The sequence below is a fragment of the Ostrinia furnacalis genome, unplaced genomic scaffold (assembly GCF_004193835.3).
Source record: "Ostrinia furnacalis isolate ACB-3 unplaced genomic scaffold, ASM419383v2 OfSCF0286, whole genome shotgun sequence".
NCBI lineage: Eukaryota > Metazoa > Arthropoda > Insecta > Lepidoptera > Crambidae > Ostrinia > Ostrinia furnacalis.
Window position 1 is genome coordinate 1 of NW_021130525.1, and position 24,499 is coordinate 24,499.

General features: G+C 39.1%; 1 protein-coding gene and 1 non-coding gene across 2 annotated transcripts; both read right to left on the bottom strand.

The window, feature by feature from the left end:
* Positions 1-530: 530 nt before the first annotated feature.
* Positions 531-14,316, bottom strand: LOC114358456 (uncharacterized). The gene is made up of 5 exons (XM_028312432.1): positions 14,308-14,316; positions 5,926-6,061; positions 3,493-3,664; positions 1,450-1,654; positions 531-758 (listed from the first exon to the last, which is right to left on the bottom strand). Exons 1-5 carry the CDS (start codon positions 14,314-14,316, stop codon positions 531-533), a joined length of 750 nt encoding a protein of 249 aa, XP_028168233.1.
* Positions 14,317-19,537: 5,221 nt separating this feature from the next.
* Positions 19,538-19,610, bottom strand: TRNAK-CUU (transfer RNA lysine (anticodon CUU)). Its single transcript has one exon. It is a non-coding gene; the product is annotated as a tRNA-Lys (tRNA).
* Between the last annotated feature and the right edge of the window lie 4,889 nt (positions 19,611-24,499).

The following is a 24,499-nucleotide window of genomic DNA, read 5'->3' on the forward strand; positions in this document are numbered from 1 at the left end:
GTTGCGGTAATTAGACTCGAGATGCCCTCACTTCCGATGCACAAAAGTGAATGAAACCTTGACCTAATTACATTACTATTTATAGTTTTTGATAGCTTGGTTACTGTCTTGTGAATAACCTAGGGATATCATCGAACCGGGATTAGACAGTGACATTTTTGGATTTTTGGCCTATGGGTGAATCACCGTGCAGTGTTTTAGAAACCCTCAAAGTCGGACATGATTAAGTTAATGCCATGAGTCGATAGCGTCTTATGTTTCAATCACAAGAGTGAAACTCACGTGTGCTCATTTTATTTGGTTTTTGAGAAAAAAATTGTGAAAGCTGGCCGTTTTTAAAATTCCTAAAAATGAAAAAAAAACTTTTTTAATAATTAAGAGGGTTTGTAAACTTGTGATATAGCTGATTGGATTGATCATTAAAAGACGCATGTATTGTACTTTATTTCATTTCTACAAGTCAATTAGTTCCANTAGGGAGATTGAGAAGGGGTCACGTCACGAGCCAAGGGGGTTGGGAAGAGGTCATGTCATGAGCCAGGGGGTTGGGAAGAGGTCACGTCACGAGGCAGGGGGTTGGGAGGGTTGTCACCGGCGGTGGGCGCGAGGCGGCCGCGGCGCGGGTAGTGCACGCCGGCGAGCACGCGCGCGGCGCGCTGCTCGGCGTCGGGCAGCCGCTCCAGGCCTCCGAGCGGCGACGCCGTCACGATCAGCGGGTGGTACTCCGTCGCCGAGTGCGGGTTGTTGCCGCCGTACACCTGGGGATAGATGGTCTGATTTATAGATCAGCTGCACAAAAGTCAGGCACTCTTGTAGCAGAGTTTTGGGCTAACACTGTGTAGGTTTGTTATCGACACGACAAGAAGAACAAGCATAGGATGAAATGGAAAAATAGAGTGTGGGACTGAAAATGGTACCCTGGGAAACGCCTTGTTTATTTACAAAGGTAAGCGAGGCAGCAACTGCGCCAGTGACCAGTATCTATCACCACACTACGATTTATTGGGCTTTTTCTACTTTTAGTTTGCTCAGTAATAGAGATACGTATTCAGGTACAAATAAAAATTGGATAGTTGGCAAACTTGTTTGCTGTTATTTGCTTTGTCGAAGTCAGTATTAGTGAACATGTAATACATGAAATGAATAACAAGATAGAAGTGTATCTAGCCCTTCAAGTACCAACGAATCGAGACATAATAGAAATTAATTGTTACCATGGTTTCATACAACCATTGTTATGTACACTCCTCGAGTTACTGTATAAAATGACGGAAGTTTAGTATGTACTTACGAGTATGATTATGTTGCAAGGTTTTAAAATGCGCCCGTTACATATTTCAAATTTTTATATTTTGCAAGTAGGCTTACACATCCCAGTATTACTTGAACCCTACCTGCTTCGGGACAACAAATGTGCCAGTACTGAGAAGAAGCTAACTTGAAACGCACCTTGAAGCTGTACTTGAGTCCGCGCCTCAGCTGCAGGTCGGGCGCGAGCTGGCCGTTGACGTACCACGCCAGCGCCGGCGCCGCGCGCGCCCGCCCCGCCAGCCCGCGCGCGCCCGCCGCCGGCCCCAGCCGGAACGTGAACACGCGGAGCGACGGGTCGAAGAGTTCCGCCACTTCCCAGGGAGTGGGCGCTGTGCTGGACCCGCTGGATAGAACACACTTTATTATATACCAGGGTTTCCCAATTTTTTTTTGCCAAGGAACCCTAATTGATTATACTTTTCCTAGCGGAACCCCCGTACTACTCCGCCCGCACGCCCTACCCCTCCCTTATGCGTAAATAAGTCGGTCCGAGCGAACAACGTCGGTCACGAAACGTGGGATAATATTTTTTACGGAACCCTTGCGGCCTTTCCTCGGAACTCCAGGGTTCCGCGAACCACCATTCAGGAACCACTGGTATATACCATACAAGACAAGAATAGAAAAAGAGAGATATACAAAAGATATGGCACAATGTAGGTCATCTTATCGTTATATCAAAAGCCCGCGCGCGCCCGCCGCCGGCCCAGACGGAACGTGAACACGCGGAGAGACGGGTCGAATAGCTCGGCCACTTCCCAGGGGGTAGGGGCCGTGCTGGACCCGCTGGATAGAATAAGAATAGTAAGACTAGATATTAGCACGTCACTACCTTGTTTAATATACCACGCAATCTTGTATACCCATTCTTATAAGATACACCATACAAGAATGCATGGTAAATTCAGTGAACTGCCCCTGAATCGAATGTACCTACTACTACTATTTCTATTTATTTATATTAACCGGCAGACAGTGGTGACTGAGTTTGTTGCGGCGCTTCTTCTCAGCACTTGCCAAATGTTGGTCTCGAAGCGCTGGTAGGGTAAAAAGATTATGAGACATGTAGAGGCTCCTTAAGAATAAGAATGGGTATACAAGATTGCGTGGTATATTAAACAACGTAGTGACGTGCTAATATCTAGACTTACATATTAAGGTACTAGTAGAAATGACTCGCATACATAAATTTGAATAACATGGATTGACCAGTCCCCGAAAGCAGCGCCTGTTCACAGACATGACGAGTGAACCAGCCATCGCTTCACTCGACCATATTAAAGGGAATGTAACGACCCGCCTCACTACGCCACCACCCTAGAGACATTTTAGTGAGAATGACAATTCCAAGTTATCTCTTTAAAAAAAAACTAATAATAAAGCTAATAATAAGGATAGAATATACTTTAGTATACACCATACAAGACAAGAATAGAAAAAGAGAGATATACAAAAGATATGGCACAATTTAGGTCATCTTATCGTTATATCAAAAGCCCGCGCGCGCCCGCCGCCGGCCCAGACGGAACGTGAACACGCGGAGAGACGGGTCGAATAGCTCGGCCACTTCCCAAGGCGTGGGCGCTGTGTTTGAACCACTGGATAGGTGGAACACATTTGATTATACACCATACAAGGTAAAGAAAGAAATAAAAGGTACAACAAAACTTAGGCCATCTTATCGCTATAAAACTTGATGCAAAGATTCCATTGCAAAATTGGGAAACGAAGATCAAAATACGTGAATCCAACCAATCAAAGCACGATACTGCCATATATTTTATGTCGGTTGACATTTAGCGCGTCTCTAATTTTCCAACCCAATCAGTCTTATGATCAAGTCAGTAAATAGATATTTAATTGAAAGAAACTGATTATTTAATCTAACAGGAGATAAAAATTAATCAGGGTTTTGAGAAGAATAAAATAAATGGTAAAGGTCGCGCAGAAAGTGTAGCGTAAGATGTCCAATAAAGTGGATGCAGACCGCTACCAACCAGTCAAAATAGAAATCATTGGCGGAGGACTATGTTCAGCAGTGGCAGAAATGTTAATGATGAAAATAAGTGGTACAATTGTTAATCATGACAAAAAGTTTTAAATGTTTGTGTAGCCACTGTAAATACTAAACTCCTTAGACTAAAGCAAACAAGTGAAAGTGTATCTTAGTATAGTACTCACACAGTGAAGTTATAGCAGTCGTTAACAGGCGGATTCTGGTCCAGATTGAGCATGACATCCCTGGCAGGGTGCAGGCGGTGGAAGGCGGGCTCGTTGTCGGCGTCGCGCGCGCCGAGTGCCCACACCACGTACACCGGCTTGTCCACCACCCACTCGCGGTCCAGCTCCTCGACTGACCAGAGAAATGGACTTAGCAAAACATAATAAAATAGGGTATTTGACACCACCAATCAATGATCAAGTTTATCAGAATCATTGAGTAACAATTACAATTACAAAGCAACCAAAAATCTTTACAGTTGAGTGTTTTTATAAAAGTTTTGGTTTAGAATTATTGGTGGACGACCAGAATGGGAACCAACCAGGCCAGAGTGGTAAGTGTTGGCAAAATCATGGATATAACCAACTTCTTCTATGGGTAACAGTCTGATCCAGGGGGAAAATCAGCGGCAAATGATCTCATTTGCCGCTGAGAAATTGCATGCCTAAATATCTATTTAGGCATGCAATTTCTTTGACACTTAAGAAGAAAACATAGAGGTTTACCATTTCTATAGAGGCAGCGGAGGGCAGCTCAGTATGGCCATGAGTGAATTATCTGTTTATTAATTTAGTTACTAAGTAATTAAAGGGTCGTGCTCCTGTAGTGGAAACTAAATGACCTAATGATGATGAAGCACATCGATCTGGTGACGTGGTTGTCTCCAACTAGGTCTTACGGAACATAATAGAAACACTCACAGGGCTTGAGCACGCGGCGGTAGGACACGCGCGCGAGCCCGTCGGCGTACTCGCCCGAGAACACCTGGTTGGAGTCCAGCCCGCCCAGCAGCTCGTCGCTGCCCCAGCACTTGACGCACTAAACACAACAACAACACTCACAGGGCTTGAGCACGCGGCGGTAGGACACGCGCGCGAGCCCGTCGGCGTACTCGCCCGAGAACACCTGGTTGGAGTCCAGCCCGCCCAGCAGCTCGTCGCTGCCCCAGCACTTGACGCACTAAACACAACAACAACACTCACAGGGCTTGAGCACGCGGCGGTAGGACACGCGCGCGAGCCCGTCGGCGTACTCGCCCGAGAACACCTGGTTGGAGTCCAGCCCGCCCAGCAGCTCGTCGCTGCCCCAGCACTTGACGCACTAAACACAACAACAACACTCACAGGGCTTGAGCACGCGGCGGTAGGACACGCGCGCGAGCCCGTCGGCGTACTCGCCCGAGAACACCTGGTTGGAGTCCAGCCCGCCCAGCAGCTCGTCGCTGCCCCAGCACTTGACGCACTAAACACAACAACAACACTCACAGGGCTTGAGCACGCGGCGGTAGGACACGCGCGCGAGCCCGTCGGCGTACTCGCCCGAGAACACCTGGTTGGAGTCCAGCCCGCCCAGCAGCTCGTCGCTGCCCCAGCACTTGACGCACTAAACACAACAACAACACTCACAGGGCTTGAGCACGCGGCGGTAGGACACGCGCGCGAGCCCGTCGGCGTACTCGCCCGAGAACACCTGGTTGGAGTCCAGCCCGCCCAGCAGCTCGTCGCTGCCCCAGCACTTGACGCACTAAACACAACAACAACACTCACAGGGCTTGAGCACGCGGCGGTAGGACACGCGCGCGAGCCCGTCGGCGTACTCGCCCGAGAACACCTGGTTGGAGTCCAGCCCGCCCAGCAGCTCGTCGCTGCCCCAGCACTTGACGCACTAAACACAACAACAACACTCACAGGGCTTGAGCACGCGGCGGTAGGACACGCGCGCGAGCCCGTCGGCGTACTCGCCCGAGAACACCTGGTTGGAGTCCAGCCCGCCCAGCAGCTCGTCGCTGCCCCAGCACTTGACGCACTAAACACAACAACAACACTCACAGGGCTTGAGCACGCGGCGGTAGGACACGCGCGCGAGCCCGTCGGCGTACTCGCCCGAGAACACCTGGTTGGAGTCCAGCCCGCCCAGCAGCTCGTCGCTGCCCCAGCACTTGACGCACTAAACACAACAACAACACTCACAGGGCTTGAGCACGCGGCGGTAGGACACGCGCGCGAGCCCGTCGGCGTACTCGCCCGAGAACACCTGGTTGGAGTCCAGCCCGCCCAGCAGCTCGTCGCTGCCCCAGCACTTGACGCACTAAACACAACAACAACACTCACAGGGCTTGAGCACGCGGCGGTAGGACACGCGCGCGAGCCCGTCGGCGTACTCGCCCGAGAACACCTGGTTGGAGTCCAGCCCGCCCAGCAGCTCGTCGCTGCCCCAGCACTTGACGCACTAAACACAACAACAACACTCACAGGGCTTGAGCACGCGGCGGTAGGACACGCGCGCGAGCCCGTCGGCGTACTCGCCCGAGAACACCTGGTTGGAGTCCAGCCCGCCCAGCAGCTCGTCGCTGCCCCAGCACTTGACGCACTAAACACAACAACAACACTCACAGGGCTTGAGCACGCGGCGGTAGGACACGCGCGCGAGCCCGTCGGCGTACTCGCCCGAGAACACCTGGTTGGAGTCCAGCCCGCCCAGCAGCTCGTCGCGGCACACGCCGCGCCACTGGCCCAGCACTTGCACGCACTGGAAAATTAACCTTATTATGTGGACAGTAAAGCAACTAGTTACAAATCAAGTGTTTCGTCCAATGGACATGTAATACTGCTGCTTAACATTGAAGAACAACAACAATAAACGACGCAATGGACGATGGCACGATGGTCATGCTTATGCTTAATGGTTAATGGATCCGAAAACTTAAAAAATTAGAGGTTATTTCTTAAACATAATTTTGCCATTGGGCGCACATTTACACTATTGAACTGATCCGAGCAAGATAAACTTTCATTAGAACATATAATTCATCAAAATTGATTTTAAAAACGTTAAAAACATAAAAATATGATTAGCAAAAAGCCTTTGACAATATTGATATTGAAGTTTTAAATACGGAAACCACATTTTTTTTTTTACATTTACGAGCAATTTAATTAATCATTTAATGTTTGTTTAATTACAATAAATAAAAAAAAGTTTCTGACCTTTTTTTAAGTGGGTACCTCAAGGGTCAATTTTAGGACCACCGTGCATTATTCGAGAAAATATTTCATTGACATAGTTAATGTAAAATCTGGAGCATTCCACGCGAAGCGGACAGGTAAAAAAAGTCGATGTTTCCGATTTCAGTAATATTTGAGTATGTTCTACCTATACATATTATTGATACGTGTACCAAATATTTTTGTAATATAATGACCAGTTTAAGAGTTATGGGTCTTCGAAGTTTTCGACAACCGGTTGGCATGCAGTACTTCAAAGCCGATTATGGAGTCACAAAATTATATATTAAAACTAGCTTTGGTCGCCCGCTACGCGGGCTACAAAAGCTAGATCTGCGATGCTGGCCGCTCCGGGCTTCGCCCTACGCGGCGCTCGGCCTGCGGCCTCGCATTCGAAGCTCGGCCTTCGGCCTCGCAAAAATTACAGGGGGTGTTTATTGTCTGTCACTGTGCTCTTGTGCTTTTTTGACGCAACACAAGTTAAACTGTGGTAACTCTCGGGATTTTAACCATCGNCTACTTGACTTGTAGAAATGAAATAAAGTACAATACATGCGTCTTTTAATGATCAATCGAATCAGCTATATCACAAGTTTACAAACCCTCTTAATTATTAAAAAAGTTTTTTTTTCATTTTTAGGAATTTTAAAAACGGCCAACTTTCACAATTTTTTTCTCAAAAACCAAGTAAAATGAGCACACTTAAGTTTCACTCTCGTGATTGAAACATAAGACGCTATCGATTCACGGCATTAACTTAATCATGTCCGATTTTGAGGGTTTCTAAAACACTGTGCGCCTGCGACTTCGTACGCGTAGATCCCGTTGTACCCCCTTTGGGGTTGAAATTTGCAAAATCCGGTCTTAGTGAGCACCTACGTTCTAAAAGGAACCCCAAGTAAAATTTGAGACTCCTGGTAAACTAGTAGTTTCTGAGAATTCGTGATGAGTAAGTGAGTCAGTCAGTCAATCAGTCAGTGACCTTTCGCTTTTATAGATAGAGATAACTGAAAATGTTCCCTAACAATGTTCTTTAGTTACGAAATAGCTTATTATGACATCAATTTAATAATAAATCAACAGAGAAAAACATTATTTTCGAAATCATCAACACTAAAAGTTGCGTGATTTTCAAAAGATTTTGCAACTTTCTTCAAATAAATAATAGACTATAATGGCGATCAGATGTTTTAAAACACTATAATATTTATAACTCTAATTTGCATATGAAGACATGGGCATTATATTAGTGCTATAATTTGCCTTTAATTGGCAGTTGTATTTTATGGCGGAGAGGTGTTTATCGTTATATTTACAACTGAATTAGTGCTGTAGAAAGCACTCGGATATTACAGAATCGTGACAGAACTCTCTCTTAGATACATATTGGTTAACGTTTGCAATATTGGTCCATATTATAGGGCTGTAAATTGTTTGAAACGACCATGTTTGTTAATAGGAAAAACCAATGTAGTATTGAAGATGGATATCCCGGTTTTATTCGTATTCATTATTTAATTATTCACCCTTAGACTAATCACCAAATTAAGCTTATTTTAACTAAAACTTCACAGAAATTGTTTATTGGGTATTGACTTTTATCAATTTTCAGTTTCAGCAGAAAAAACTTACTTATTTAAAAAAAAATCATACTTACTTAGGTGGGGATAATTTGTTAAAATATGTTATGTCTTTTTTTATACATATTAAACATACAGTAAGTTATAGTAGCGTAGGTACAACTAGGTAAGAAAGATGTGTGAAGGTAGAGCTCCTCACTTAGGTATGTACCTACTTAGCTTGAAATTCAAATATTCCCTGACTATTCCCTCAGTCATCTGGCACTTGTGACATAGTTTTTTTTTATGCTAGACAAGGCAGGTATTTGACCGCAATCGCACCTGATGTTAAGTGAGATGCAGTCTAGAATGGTACATAATTATACATATCTGCCTTCTGCCCTGTAAGTATAGTAAGTAGTGCCTATTCACTCTCGCCTTGAAAACTACCACTAAAAACAAGGTAAAAAATACAAAATGAAGTGGCAACCCTACTCGAGAAATAGCGGACCAATCTCAAGCGATTTCACACAAATTTACATGACTGTGTTCAATTCTGCATGCGGCCTAATAAAGCTGATGGTATGGGCGCCATCGTGCGGTGTAACGTCAATTCCATCTCATTTTACGCTTGGCGAAGCGGATTTGTCCGGTTCTAGTGATAGCGGATCCATTAGCGGAGAGGTAGCGGAGAGCCTGTTTGAAACTTACAGATTTTTCGATACTTAGGTAACTGAAAGGAAATTGAAATCGTTTTAAAAGCATCCTTTTAAAATAAATCTACTCATGAGTAGATTTATCATATCATGAGTATCATGATACTCATAGTATAGTAACTTACCATCAATAAGATTTTTTGTCTTCATTTTTCTATTTATTTAGAAGTAGATGGTGCAAGTGGTGCAACCCAGCCTAACTTTCCTCACCTTTTTCATAATTTGACAATAATAATTGAAAGACATCAACAAGCGGTTCTAATAACAATAATTTAAATCAATTTAACGGTTCGGTGTGCATTAAATTGTGGATTAAACACAATACACGACCTCCTTTCTTTAATTAATTGTCGTCACTTTCTACAAAATTGATATTTTTTTGTAAGAGCTGATTTAAATTTGAGATATTTTGAGTTTATACTGTAAATATAAAGTACGTAAGCTTTCCTTAGTTTTAGTGCGCGATATATGGACATAATGAGGATGACGTTCACAGTCACTCGTAGATCGTATTTTAATTATTGACCATAAATCTTATTTTAAAATTCATAAAAGAAATTTTGTTGAAAAAGTATAATTAAGATTAGGTCTTAATTAAATGCTCCACATAATCTGTAATCTTCATCAACTATAGGTATTTCTTTAATCTGTTCTGGAATTTAATTAAGTTGATATTTGTATACCTAATTACCTAACCAGCTCGTTTCAACAACGAAGACGCGCCCCACCAATTTTTGGTTGAGGGAAGCGTGGGGTGCGGGGAGTTTGATCTGAACTATCCGAGCGTCTTTATTGTCGTGTGCGTGTGCACTCATGGATAATTTAGCGTGTACCTACCGATAACACTCAAACATTAGCGGAAGAATGGTGGGGCGCGTCTTCGTGGATGAAACAATTCTAATGTTTTGAACGTCTATTAATTGTGCGAGAGTTGTCAGGAACAAAAACCTCCGATCTAGTCCCTCCACTCACTTGATTTAACTTCTTACTCTACCACCTTTAACAGTGTTCCATAAAAGCTTTATTAATGAGATAATAATCTCGTTAACGTCTTGAAAGCCGTATTACACGTCTTATAGCAATGAACTCATAATTATAACATGGCCACGCGTATAACACTGATAATTACTTTTGCGAACTCAAAAATAACGGGTTGACAGTGTTGCCACGAGATAAGTAACACTAAATAAGTAACTTTATTTTTAAATTTTTTAGTCAACCATTAAGTGTAGTAAGTAGTGTAGTTTTCTTGTTTTCCCTTTCATTTCCACGAACTCGCCATACTTTTTGGAGGCTATGTGAAGTATTCTTCTCCCCAAAACATTATTCTGTCTCTCTCGCTCATTCTTAAAATAAGCATGTTTGAGAGAGATCAGACTCTGATTATAATATTTGGTCCAGTAAAAACTCACGCAACACAATAAAGTCGGTTTTCAATGCATATTTCAGGTTCTTAATCTGAAAAGTGCTCAAAACTCGATTTAAGCGTAATCAGTACTTGAGTGTACTTTCATAAAAGTCATATCGTCATAGATTACGATCCAAAATCAACTGCTTAAATCCACATAATTAAGTGAGTCCGCGCTAAAAGTCGGAATCACGAGCTATTTACTGTCGAGAATGTTGTAGAGAACAGTCGGTTCTCTAAGCACGTACAAAACTCACATTATTTCGTCGCAAAAGGGTCACCACGACTAGTAACTTATTAACCTGGTTACTAAGTGAAAATTCGTGATAACGGTATAGTATACAAACCGTTCTGGAACAAAGCCGACGCGACACTGCGCTTGCGCTTTCCAATTTTAATTTCGACTTAAATGATTCTTTCCGTATTCGATTTTTGAATGAGAAGTAGCTTTATCTTTTGTGACAACTGTCAATGAAGATAAGTGTTTCAAGTGAACGCCTAGGCTTCGTGGTAAGGGGCCATCCATAAAGTACGTCACACGAATTTCATGATTTTTTGACCCCCCCTCCGTCCTTGTCACAGGTGGTCACATTTCTGAGACCCCCCCCTCCCTAGTGTGACGTAACATGTTTTGCAATTTCACATCGAAAAATTATTAAATTAACAGCAGTTCCGAAATTAGTTTTATTTCCATTTAAATTAAGTTTTTTTTTCTTATGAAATCAACATTATATCAAATATTTGAAACAATTGAAATGTGATGTCACGAAACTTAGGACCCCTCCCACCCCTTGTCACACCATGTCACACTTTGTCAACCCCCTCCCCCCCTCTTTACGTGTGACGTACTTTATGGATGACCCCTAAGAGAGAGACTCCTTCGATTCGAAGGTTCTGGGTTCAAATTAAATGGGTAAAAATTCGTATATTTATTGCAAGCGCAGGACCACACTTCACTTACCTAGATTGCCTAGATACACAGCATACATACAGTTGATACAGTACAGCAGGCTATACAGGGTGTCCCAGAATGGGTGAATCAAACTGATACCCGGGAGGTAGCTCTACTAATGAAGTATCCCAAAAAAAAATGAAAAAAAAAATTGAATTCGGATTTTTTTTTAAATAAAGTGCTCTAAACTCGAAATCTAGTCATTATTTTCAAAAGTTTGTTTACAGATAAACGAAGCGATCATGTACAATTTTATTAATATTAGTAAGAAAAAAGTACAAATAAACTCCAAACGCAGCAATTATAGCCAGATACTTAGGCAAAGCTGATTTATTTTCACTTTTTCAAAAATTTTTTTTTGTTTCCTTATGCGCTTTATTTTTTTTTCATATTTTTTGGGATAGTACATTAGTAGAAATACCTCCCCTATCAGTTTGATTCACCCATTCTGGGACACCCTGTATATTGCAATATAATGTAGGTTTTGAGCAGGTAAACTGATGAATGTAATGATTTACAGATTGTCAAAACATAGATCACTCTAGCTAATAAACTTAGTTGTCATGTGCAGTGTGTTCCGTGTAATAAATAAAAAACAAAAACTAGAAATAGCACAATTTAGGAAACATCTTCAGCTTAATTGACAGATTTCGTCAGTACTCCGTGATGCGAGTCAGTCACGATCGCCGCATATTTGTCTCGTTACTTCACCCACAATTATTTTAATGGCGTCACTTTACGATTACTTTTACACATCAAAAACACGTTAAATCGAGTTCCTGTTAAAAAACTTACGAACGGTTTAAAAACACTAGCGAAATAGTCTAAATAATTTGTTTTTTGGCTTGCGGCTAAACCAGTATCATAAAATATCATATATCGTGTTAAAAACTAGATTTAATCTCAATCACAAATTCAGAAACTATGAATAAGTTTAAATCTATAATTTATTTGAGCAATGAGCATCCTTAACATTGGTCATAAATAATGGAATTCGTGTTAATGTTTACAAAATAACTGTCTTTGATTTTTTTGGAAAAAAAATCTTATAGTGTAGTGTGTTATGGTATGTCTTTGAAACATAGGAGTATCTGCTAGACATGTAACCGCTTAAAATGTGTATTATGTAAAAGAAAAGCTTGTTAAAAATAGTTTTCTCAATTTTGCATTTTGAGAAACTGTTCTCTAGAAATAAACTAAGTTTTGTCAGACTAAAGAAAGCCTGGAGAAACTTGATTAATAAAGCGTCAGACGATGCCAGTGTCATGCCATGATTTGTATGTATCGACCCGTTTTACATTTATCAAACAATTTTAATAGTTGTCGCTTTATGCTGAGAAATACTTGGGTCGATGGTAGAGTCTTTTAAAGTGAGAACTTTATGATAACCAACCATAGTTTTGAATCTTGACAGTTTTGTTTTTAACACTGATAACTCTCTACCTAGTTAATAATTAATTAAGACAGCAAATGGGTGTGTCTATAATAATTATGTTCCTTTGTTTGTTAGGATTTTACGAATTGGTAGAGTTTTAATGGACTGGAGAAAAATAGGTAACTACCTATCATTTGACGCTAAAAATGAATGGGATGAGAACTGGTGTGTGAAATCCAGTATTTATGAAGTTCAGTCAAATCTAGTATTACTAAAACTAGTGTATTTGATCGCAAGACGTAATAACTTGTTCTGTACATTCAAACGGGTAAAACCACGGTAGGAGATAGTATCTTAATACTTGAGTACACGTGTTCCCTTCTCACGCATACTAAAACAAGTTCAATAGCTAATAAACAAAATTATAGGTCCCTTTAATGTAATATAATGATAAATGACCAATCATTAGGGTCTCGCTTTCGCAACGAGATGTTTGTATCATCTCATTATTATAATGTAACATCGAACACAAGGCAAAGGCAAAAGGCATTGAGCAAGCAATAAATGGTGCAATTTCTACGAGTGACACAACAGATTATGAGATCGCAGCATCTGCTTATGTCATTAGTATGCGCGTGCGCTTTAGAATTGCACGCAATCGTAATGGAAATTCAAAGCCCTTAAAGGTTTTTTAATAACCCCAGAGTAAATGTATTTTGTCTTCTTCTATCATTTGTTTTGAAGCCTGTTTAGAGTAGGCGCACACCGTTGATTTTTCGTCGGCCGATAGTTCAGTCGGGCAGTTGATCAGTATGGGCATGTATGGGAGTGCGCACACTACGCCGATTCAATTTGGCCGATTCTTCATACAATTTAAAATCGGGCACAACTATCGGCCAACTAAAAATCAACGGTGTGCGCCTACTCTAATAGACGAAATAATGTGGTGTCAATCTGATATTATGACTCTATGATATTATACCGAATGTGCCTTCCCAAATAAAGATTAGTTCAGTTCGACAGTCATGGCTCCCCGGGACAAACTTGACCTTCATTGGTTGGGTTTTTATTGGCGGTCAAGCTGTAGATCCTGGCTACACAGGAGTTGCAGCAGTGGGAACGAGAGGTGGGAATAGTCCTGTAGTCATGGCTTCCAATGACATCTGATAAAACTGGAACAGGAGACCAGAACTTTAACTTCTACTCCATTGTGTGCCCCACATGGGATTCTTCATTTCTAGGTCGTTTTTTTTATTAATGAAATTATACCCTTCATTACTACTTCCCTGGAAATTTTCTAGCCGGGGATGTATCCCTTACTTTACTATCATATCATAGATTGAGTCTTTACGAATCTTTTATCTACTTACCTCATTATTAAAAAAACTGCAGCTCCATAAAGTGTGAGAACTCAATCTTGTAAATTAGCTCGTTACTCAGGTGAGAAGTAACCACGTAATAACTAAGAGCCGTACTTAATTACAGTAATTAGTAGGTATTGAGCCAGAATACCGTTGGCAGACTATGTCAATGTCACATCTGGCAATTTGACTTGGTCGAGTATGACACGCTGACACCCGCCTGTATACTGTACAGTTGATGAAGACTTTGACACACTGGCATCAATATAAATGGGTATTTATTAAGATTTATATTTTAGCTCTAATGAAAAGGAGAACCTACAATTTATAGACGGTACGCAATTTGTCACCATTTCACCTCTTGACTTTCCAGTACCACAGCAATACTATAAATCTCACCTTGAACATGACCGACTAGTTTAGTGGTTAGAGGGAAACCATTCAATTTGGAGATCCTGGTTTCGATATTTAAATGTTCCCAGTTCTGGTTGTCATTTCCACCCTGTATCAAACTGATGTGCACAAGAATCTCTCTTTCAGAAGATAAATTCGATACCTCGACTATAGGGCCAACTGATTTGGTAGAGTCAGAACTATTTTGGTTCACCAAGTCTGACGTCAGGGTGGTGATCTCAGTTGTTACGTCAGCCCAGATGATAGAAGAAGACCTCAAACGTCAAATCCATCTACAATAACGTCACTAACGAGCAAAAAAAATAATCGGTTACTACACTTGAGTCTCCTGTGATTGACCTACATATTGATATTCAACAAATGAAAAACCTCAATCTGTTCTTCAAACTAAATCCAGTTTGTGCTTCGTTCCGTTACACACCCCTAAATATTGATCAGCTATTCAAACCTGGTACCCTTGTGCTGTCAATTTCGAAAACCTATAGGTACTACATTTTGATGACTAACTTCCTCCCAAGATGCTGGTCGTTACCAGCAATACCAGCATGGTAAAGATAATCTACAATCTACACCGACATTTTCTATTACCAAACCGAGATCCTAACCGTCGTCCGGCGTTGCGTGTCGTATAGTATAGTATGCAATTCCCTGATTCTATCTCTGCACAGTATACAGTAACACATCAATGTAAACACTGAGGTATCTTATGCAGTGGCAATTGGCGCTATTTTGCAACAAAAATGCATAGTCTTATGTGCTGTGGTCTGTGCTAGGCGCGTGCGCAACCCGCGCGCTCTACCGTAAACACCTGTCTTTGCGCAAAGTATACTCTGTGGGGTAACTGACAGAATTGCCTTAAATTTTATGAAATACATATTGCTATTACATATTATAATTATCAAGTTGGTCAAAAAAATATACGATTTTGTTTTGAAGAGTTTGGAATCAAATTAAGGATATTTTGAGGTATTTGTACTAGGTAGAGCAATCTTCTTTGATTTTCCAGATCATAATTAAAATTGTTTTAGCTAGACAAAATCAAAGGTCAAACAATAGTAAAATACTGGAAATAAAAACCTGTAATGCAAATCCACCGGCCATAATAATTACTACCGGACTTTATTAGCTTTAAAACAACCCCTTATTAAAAGAAATATTGGCGCGTGACATTCGTGCTAAGCCAGCCGTTACAACACCGTCACTTAGCAACAATCGATTCCCTATCCCCTTCCCTATACATTTACCTAACTGACTGCATCATGCTAACGTAGGTACACATGCTCCAACGTCCTGCAAAAACTCACCCTCTAATGGCGCGCGTGCCTATCTGACCTTTTATTTTTTGCTGGAGTCAGGATTTAATTAAAATTCCGAACTGGCGCGCAACGGAACAACGTGGTTCTATCGCAAGAAATTTAAATAAAGCAATTTGTGGACGTGATATCGTTGGAGCGGTACTTTAGCCTCCGATGGCAGTCTTTACTTGCTGCAGTCACGCTATGGTTAGGATCGGGGTACACTGTTTCGAGCCTTGAGAGGCTAGAGCAGTGCCTCTAGTACGAAAAACTTTCGAGTTCGTTTCGTTGCGTATTCAAAGTGTCATCGAAAAATTTTGTATGAAAAATTAAACAGCGCCCCCTAGGGCGGCTATAATATAGGGGGCGCTGTTTAATTTTTCATACAAAATTTTTCGATGACACTTTGAATACGCAAACGAAACGAACTCGAAAGTTTTTCCTACTAGAGGTACTGATTGGGAGTATAACTGATTATATGTAGTATGAGATTGCTCTTCAAGTCTCAAAGACTTCAAGAGCATGCAAGCTTGACAGCATCTTTAGGTTGTCAGAATTAAGAATTAGGCCAAGTAACACATTTTCTGAAATCCATTACTTCTTGAGTCACTCTTTTGGTTATGGGCTTTTTTGGTGCAGATCATTGTTTTAATGTCGGATAAATCCGCTTGGTGACCTTTATTTGAGAGAGTCAGAGAGACCTTCGACCAGCTCCTTTGAATGATAACTACGAGTAAGTTTAATACGAAGATTTTGAACGAAACTTTTGTTTTTGCTGTGATGAAGCCAAGAGTTATTTGAAGACTTGTACCCTAACTTAATTCATAATGTACCCTAAACTTAAAGTTATACCATTTTCATTTCTGTTGAGTACCTAATGAGTATTATCGCTAGAAGGTTTTTGTGGAGAAAATAAAGTAAGCGCCTATAAAAGTTATCGTCTAAGAGAAATTTTAATTTCTTTGCCAGTGGATTAAAAGGGAGGGTAAGCTTGCTTCATTAGCTTATCACAGAGCTTAATCGAATACCAGAGGAGAAAATAATAACTAATGAAATAGTACTTTTTTTACTTACAAGAAACACTCGCATAGATTCTGATAGTTAGTGAAATAAATATAATTATAAATTGCTGACCCGGGAACTTCATAGTTTCATACCCGCCTAGGTATCTTCATAAGAAAAAAAATAGTATTCTAGTGGTGAATGAATTCTTCAAATCGATTCCGTGGTTTCGGAGTCTATTCAATATTTTAAAAAAATCTTTGTAGATTAAAGCAATCCTCGTTCCTCGAAGTGTAATTATTATAGAATTGTAAGGATAAGTACTTGAGTAAGAAAGTTGAGAGCATTTCGTTGTAACGTACACTTTCTGATGCGCATTGCATCAATGCATTCAAGACAAAGGTTTTCGTACATTATCCTTTTTGCACGACCGAAATAAAAAGTTACACAACGCCATCAAAAGAACAGTAAAAGATGTAATAAGACTCTTTATTCGATTAAATAACAATGGTTAATCACGGATTATGATTATAATATTGCGTAAAACGGACCTGCTCTAACTATAATGGCAGAGCGCCCTGCGGAGCTCCGATTTATATCAACTAGAGATGTACCAACTAGTTGGGGACTAGTCGTCGACAGACATTTTTGTAGTCAAAGACAGGCACTTGTGAACAGAAATGAGATGAGATGAGAAGGAGAGAACCCTAAAAAAAACAACCTCCCTTGACCATAAACATTTATTGTGACTATTGTCATTCTTCTTTTGCTATGCTAATATGCCTGTTAGCAGATACCTCAGTCTGCACTGCAGTCTACTTTTTATTTATTTTTCTATCTTGTGGAGATACCGACTAAGGTCACACCACACACAACCCTAATTTCAGACTTAATATTGTTGTAAAAGGATGTTAACATTACTTACTTAATGACTAAAAGAGCGATACTAATGGAATAAGAGACTAGTCGACTACTTAGTCCGTGTAGTAGGCCCATCACTAAAATGATCTCGTAAACTGAACGGGATTTGAAATAATGGACATAAGTCTCGATATTCGGTACGCAATAATGCAGAACATTTAAATCGTAGACACCATGGTGGGCAGCGATCAGTTACGTTTTTGTTATGTCATTCAATGGCATTTATTACGCATCGAAAGGAATCTCACTACTAATAACTCCAAGTGTTCTAAAAAAGGATTTTTTTGACAGACAGACGTATGTAAAAGCTTCTTTGGTCTTTATAATGTAAGTACCTACTGAAAAAGTAAAAAATCAATCAATGTTAAGGGGCTCCCTTTAATTTTGTACTTTTTATAACTTACTAGCTGACCCGGCGAACTTTGTTCCGCCTTAATGGCAATAAATAAGCAGACTTTTTTTTTTATTTCGAACGGGATAAAAAGTATCCTATGTCCTTCTCCTGGCTCTAAACTACCTCCCTGACAATTTTCAGCTAAATCGGTTCAGCCGTTCTTGAGTTATAAGCGAAGTAACTAACACGACTTTCTTTTATATATATAGATTTTTTATTATTTGTCACACCACTGTTAAGGTTATTGCTTTATTATCTAGCCTTAGTAATTAAGGTGTATTTCCTTTGAGTACAGAACCCTGAAAAGATACTAAACCACGTTATCTATGATCCGACCTTGCAACCGGTCCCTCTGGAAATCTATGGGACTGGGGAAGCTTATCAACATGAACTTCCGCGACTGATAACGGTAAAGGAACATAGAGAATCAATCAAATTGTTTTATGTTTGTTTTTTCAAATGTATCTACAAAAACAAGTTTGCAAATCACTCATTGATTTGTAAACTTGAAATAGTATTTATTTTTAATTGTTTTTCAATCTAAATAATAAATAAGTATTACATTACTTTTTTAAATTATTATCACGTAGAATAATCTAAATTACTTAAATTAATCATTAAAATTAATTATCTGGTTTCACACGTCATCAACAAATTGGAAAACAACGATGCTCTCATCGCACTTATTTTAATGGTCTCGTTAATCGTGTAAAATCATTTGGCAAATCATGATGGCGACGCAAAATGGCGGCAAACAACTTGTCATTAATTTCGATTCAGGTCAATGTCGATAATTGATAAGCTATTTGTGAATCATCGCATTAAGGTTCCGTAGTGAACGTTGTTAATGAATCCACAGTACTTAGGATTCCGTACACTTTGTATTATACCTAATGAATTCCATAAAATAGTTATTATAAGTCTTTTAACCTAATGACTTTCTATAAAACTACTTTATTAGAAAAGAAAAAATATAGAAATGCAAAATACAAAATGTTTCATTCTTACAATACCTATTTCTAAACTCGTTTGTATTTGAATTTTATTTTGATTGTATTAATTGAATTTGAATTAATTAACTATTTAATTACCTATGTATGTGTAAAAACTAAAAGAAATAATGGTCACTGACTTCAATAACAAACAAAAATAACTTAACTAGTGACACTAATTAATTTATTGAGTAAACAAGTTGATTAAAACTACTTTATTATTTCTTACAAAAAAGTAAGTATTGTTTTTATTTTTCATTTAGCTAGATGTACCAGATTGTACCTACATATTTGTTACTTACATAATATATTAACTAAAACTAATTTTCGTTGACCTCACCTCACTAACAACATAGTATTGCAAGACTTGGCTGAAACTACATTATTAATTAAAATATGGTAATGAAAAACAGTATTCATGACTTAATATTTTGACTACTTATCTTATTACTGTTGTTAATCTAAAAACTGTTTACGAAATGATTATTGCGAAAAACTTTTGTTACAAGTTTATTTATTGTTTTACAAAAAATAACATTTTAATTAGTTGTGTAAAATACAATGTCAAAAAATCATTTTTTTGCTAGAAAAATAAAATGCAAAAAAGCTTGCGCCCAACGTGGGGCTCGAACCCACGACCCTGAGATTAAGAGTCTCATGCTCTACCGACTGAGCTAGCCGGGCTTGACTACTGGGGACGAAATTATCAATCACTATCTAATAACCTGTAACAAGACAGGTTATTAACTTATTATTTTAACAGTAACAAAAGAATAACATCAAATGATCATTATTTTTAACTTTGTGCTATTTATTTTTCATGAATGGTTTCGGATAAAAGTTCAGTTAGAACTACTCATAATTTGTTAAATAACACATTATTTTCATAAAATTATAGTAGGTATATTACAATACATAATTATTAGCATAGTCCATGTAAATCACTGGATGATTACAATAATAGTAGCCAAGAATACATAATGTGAAAAAATGCCTTATAAACTGTAGTAATTAATTGTGTATTCTTACAGGGGAAGTAGTAGTTAGACAATGAAAGATAAAGACAGGGGAGGGGTTTCTTTAATAGCGTTACATTAACGTCTTTTTCATTGTATGAAAGTTAATTCGTTTGTGTAACTAAATGCCACAACGAACTTCACAAAAAACATCTAGCTATTATAATATCTAACGTTGAAAGTTTAATAACGAATAGGTAGAAAAGGCTGATGCTACGATTATGAGCACAAGCATGAAGCATACCTACTTAGGTAAATAAGTAAGCACTTGAGTAAATAGTAAATAGCACCAGTAGGCCTAAGATGCGCTCCGTGATAAGCGGTTATCACGCCATTTTATCGATTTTGCCGATACATTTTGACGTCGATAAAAGTTATCACGGCGCGCATCTTAGGCCTACTGAACGCAATATTTTCCAAACAATCTGAGGAGGGAAAAGTTGTTTGAAAGAAGAAGTTATTTGAAGGGGTTTGGGGAGTTTAGGTAGAATCCTCAATTTATCCCTCAATTAGAGGGTCGTTCTCCAGCAGTAGAGACAAAATTACCTCGCATGGTTTTACGACAAATTACTTACTCTTTAGGTAAAAATATCTTAAATTAAATGTAAAATCCTGGTGATAGTAATATTAATAGCTTGAAACGCGAACATCCCCGCGGAATGCGCCGGCGCAGACCGGTCGCCGCGAAAGCGCCAAGGGCAATGCTTTCTTAATTTCACCGTAACTGAAGAAAATCAGATTGCAGACTTTACATGCACTGGATAGGATGTGGTTTCTGATACATAGTTAAGTCTTAGGTATTTTAACTTTTTTTTTACATGAGCAATATTCTCCGTAATAAGGAACAGCAATTTTGACATTTGATTTTGACGTCACACTAAAACTATATTAAAATGTAAAAAATATAAAGAGAAAATTCTGAAGTCTAAAATAAAAGGCCCTAAAAATTAAGAATATTAGGACACACGCCAGCTTGTTAAACTCTCTCAATGAAGTTTGAACTTTATAAGTTCACCTTTATGGTTGAAAATACATGTTTAAATTCATAATATTATGCTGGTGACCTGACCATAAAACTAAAGAGTAATCAAACCCAGCCAATTGAATATTTAAATCGCGCGTCGCAACGACCCGCGTAACCGAAATTACGCGACATTACGAATATTACGATCCGCAAACCGTCTGTCTGTGTGATTGCGATTGTGCAACAATTGCAATGGAAACCACACCATGTAGGGTTCCGTGGACAGATATGCAAGAAGACCCTTCTTTGAAGAATACAATCGAGCCCTTTCTTAACTTTGGTGATACATTAGCTTAGACGCTTTTATCACAATTTCATGTTTTCTATTTTTTTGGTACATTTTCTAAAATAAAAGTAAACCTACCTACCCTAAATTATTCCTCTATCGATCTAGTCGATACAGAGTTATGATAACAATACATAAATGTCAGAAAAAAGTAGTTTTAGTAAGTACTTATTACCTACGAGTATTTTAACGATTTCCGATCCATCCAAATCCTTTACTTGCTGGTAAATTAGAGGGTTTAATTAGAGGGGCTCCTGCAGTGGATACTGAAATAATGACCTGATGATGATGATTTTGACGTTACAAGCAGACAGTTAAATTACTTTTAACAATTTGAAGTTCAGAAATACAGAACCCTCCACTTCAAGTTACAAAGTAAGACAGCTTGGGGCGCTGCATTTTGCACCACATTCGGCCAAATCGGCCGATCACGGAAGCGGATCTGTTATCGGCGCTTACTCCTTTTACTTGCCCTTTCAATTAACAGTTTAAACTAATTAGACTGGCTGTCTGGTGTGGTGCAATTTCACTAAGTAGGTAAGTATTTACCTACTTTTCGAAGTTATTTTCTTAGAGCTGTTTTTTAAAAGCGTGATCTGTAAACTATTGTTGTTTTTTTCGAGATTTTTACTAATTGAGCAAAAATCGTGAGGATTATCGTAGTGTGATAAGTACTTAGTTAAATGTTGTCTCACTAATGATCACAGATTGATGAGTAAAATTCATTAGTTAATTAGTTTGGTTAGTTCTAATACTTAGTATTTGGTTTTAATCTTAGTCAAATAATCGAGATTAACGACTTAAAATAATTAGGCAAGTGAAGATCATTATTTTACATAAATTGTAAAATTACTTGCTTATAGTCGTGAGTTTAATATTGTTAACTAACTGCTTAATTCTTTCTAATTCGCACAAGTTAGCTTGATGTTAAACAAGTACAATCATATTATTTTTCTCTTATAACAATCGATACGACAACATTCTAGTATATCTAGACAGACTTCTTCATCTAGTGTTGCAAATGTCGCCTATAAACAAAAATATGGTTCCATTATCAGTCGTTCAATCAAAAGCCCTAAGAATTTCTACAACTACTTAACGCCCTTTTATTTTGCCTCCATCGAGAAGCTTCCCCTAACCTTTACGACGTTCCTATAAAATAGACTTACACTTTAGTTCTCTCTAACAACATTCGCCTAACTAACAGCTAACAAGTGTATGTTAGCCAACGTCCAATTGACACGCTGACCGTGACACACAGGTGACTCACGCTAACAGATGCTGTCCACCGCACGTCTCAGCAAGGACACAGCGAAACTTTTTACGTACAATATCCGCATCGTCTGCCCTCGTGCAAGGTCTGGGCCTTTTTAATGCGTTGTCCGACATAATTATTTGAGAGTTTACTTCAATAGGTTACAATTTCTGCATGGAGTTGCAAGAGTCAACTTTCATAGAGATATTCAGTCAATTTTCAAACTCTAGCATTTACAATAGCTTGAACCTAAGCCTAAAACTTCTGACTCCAGATAAGTCCCGATATAAAGCTTTTAAAATGGTTCTGACTAAACTCATCTTGCAAGAATTATCCTACACGACTTTTTAATTGATAAAGCATACTACTCAGTTAGCGAATTCCTCCTGGATAGATCCATTTAAAGACATTATTCTACATAAATAATTGTTTGTTTGACCTTGTTATTATCAAATCTATGTGACAAATTGACATACTAATGTAATATTAAATTCTATCTACTAAATTTGACATTGTTAATTATTATTGTGACATTTAATTTAATTCTTTTGTATAATTTCTTGAATCACGAAAAATTGATTCTGTTGCATGCCGATATGGTATGATGTAGCTGAACAATATATTTTTTTATGTGACCTATAATATGTACCTACATTATGCAATAAATTATTTTGATTTGATTTGATTTGATTTATTTGGACGTCTCAATTCTTTAAGATGTTATAACAGCTACTTCATTACGTTGAAAGTACTTTATACCATTTATGGAATCTGGAATCGGCTGTAAAATCTGTTTAGTAATCGCAATGAGAGATGTAGATTAACTGCGACTCGTCATAATGTTCTTGCGCAGTCACATCTCTTGTTTTGCTACTTTGTTTATTTGCATCGTGTTCATCATCGTCATTACAAGCTGCACGTCGATTTGCGTGAAAATAATTATGACGTAAATACGTAATTATGTTATCACAATTATAATAAACGTAGGCAGATTCCCACGGAAAGCGGGTCGCTTTCGCCATTATACGGTTTTCCCAAAGTTAGCCGGTTGTTGAAACCTATTCGTCAAATTGTGATCAGTCACGAGAACGGCTCTGGCCTGGAGCAGTTTGGCCTCAGACACACGTGCGTGTCGTGATTAACTGATAATAAATCGTTTCCGAAAATTTCAATTCAGACGAAATCATTAGTGAGGCGAAGATACCGGTTGCGTAAACCCAGCAGCTTTTTAGGGATTCAAAATTGGCTGACCCATAATGATCCATGTCCACATTTCATTGAAAAAATTGAGAGCACATTTTTGCACCATTTACTGCTTTGCTTTTATTGAAAGTTAGATCTCTACGATTATTAGAAACCACTGCATGGTCTTTGTTAATAACCATCTAATCTAGGTATGGCATAAATCACTCATTAAAATAGTTTAAACAGTATTGACTTATCATTAAAATATTGCAATATCTCAAAGCTAGTCCATTCTCCGATCTCACGCGCGCTATTTGCTTACCGGAACTCTTCCTCATAGTATTATTCATCATAGTACACAATGGCATGTTGACAAGCTGTCAGCTGTGATCTAACCGGTCAATCAAGACGATCGCGGGGAAAGCATTGTTATTAATGCGCTGTCGGTCAGCGAAAACAAAGAGTTTAGGCCCGACGTAGACAGAGCGACTCTAGCAACTATGTCTACGAGTTCCAGCAGCTGGCAACACGCGGCTTGGAAATCTTCTTCTTGTCGTGTCGAAAACAAACCTACACAGTATCAGCCCAAAACTCTGCTACAAGAGTGGCGTTTTATGATTGGAGATTATGTTTTATTTAACCACGTCTTGTTGCGAATTTCCGTCGTCGACAGCAATATTTGACAGATTGACGACTAGGAACTTCTCGTGACTTGAGTCAGAGATCTTTTATGGAACATTTTCTTCGACTTTAGTCGCAGAAATCATCGTCTCTACTATTGAACTTCCTACTATTATCGTTATTGAA

Bases quoted from the DNA above. Each gene is read 5' to 3' on its own strand.
- LOC114358456 (XM_028312432.1), bottom strand. The intron at 3,665-5,925 runs GTGAGTGTTGTT...TTCTCTGGTCAG, and splicing joins CCGCCGCGTGCTCAAGCCCT to TCGAGGAGCTGGACCGCGAG. The intron at 1,655-3,492 runs GTGAGTACTATA...TGTTCTATCCAG, and splicing joins GACTGCTATAACTTCACTGT to CGGGTCCAGCACAGCGCCCA.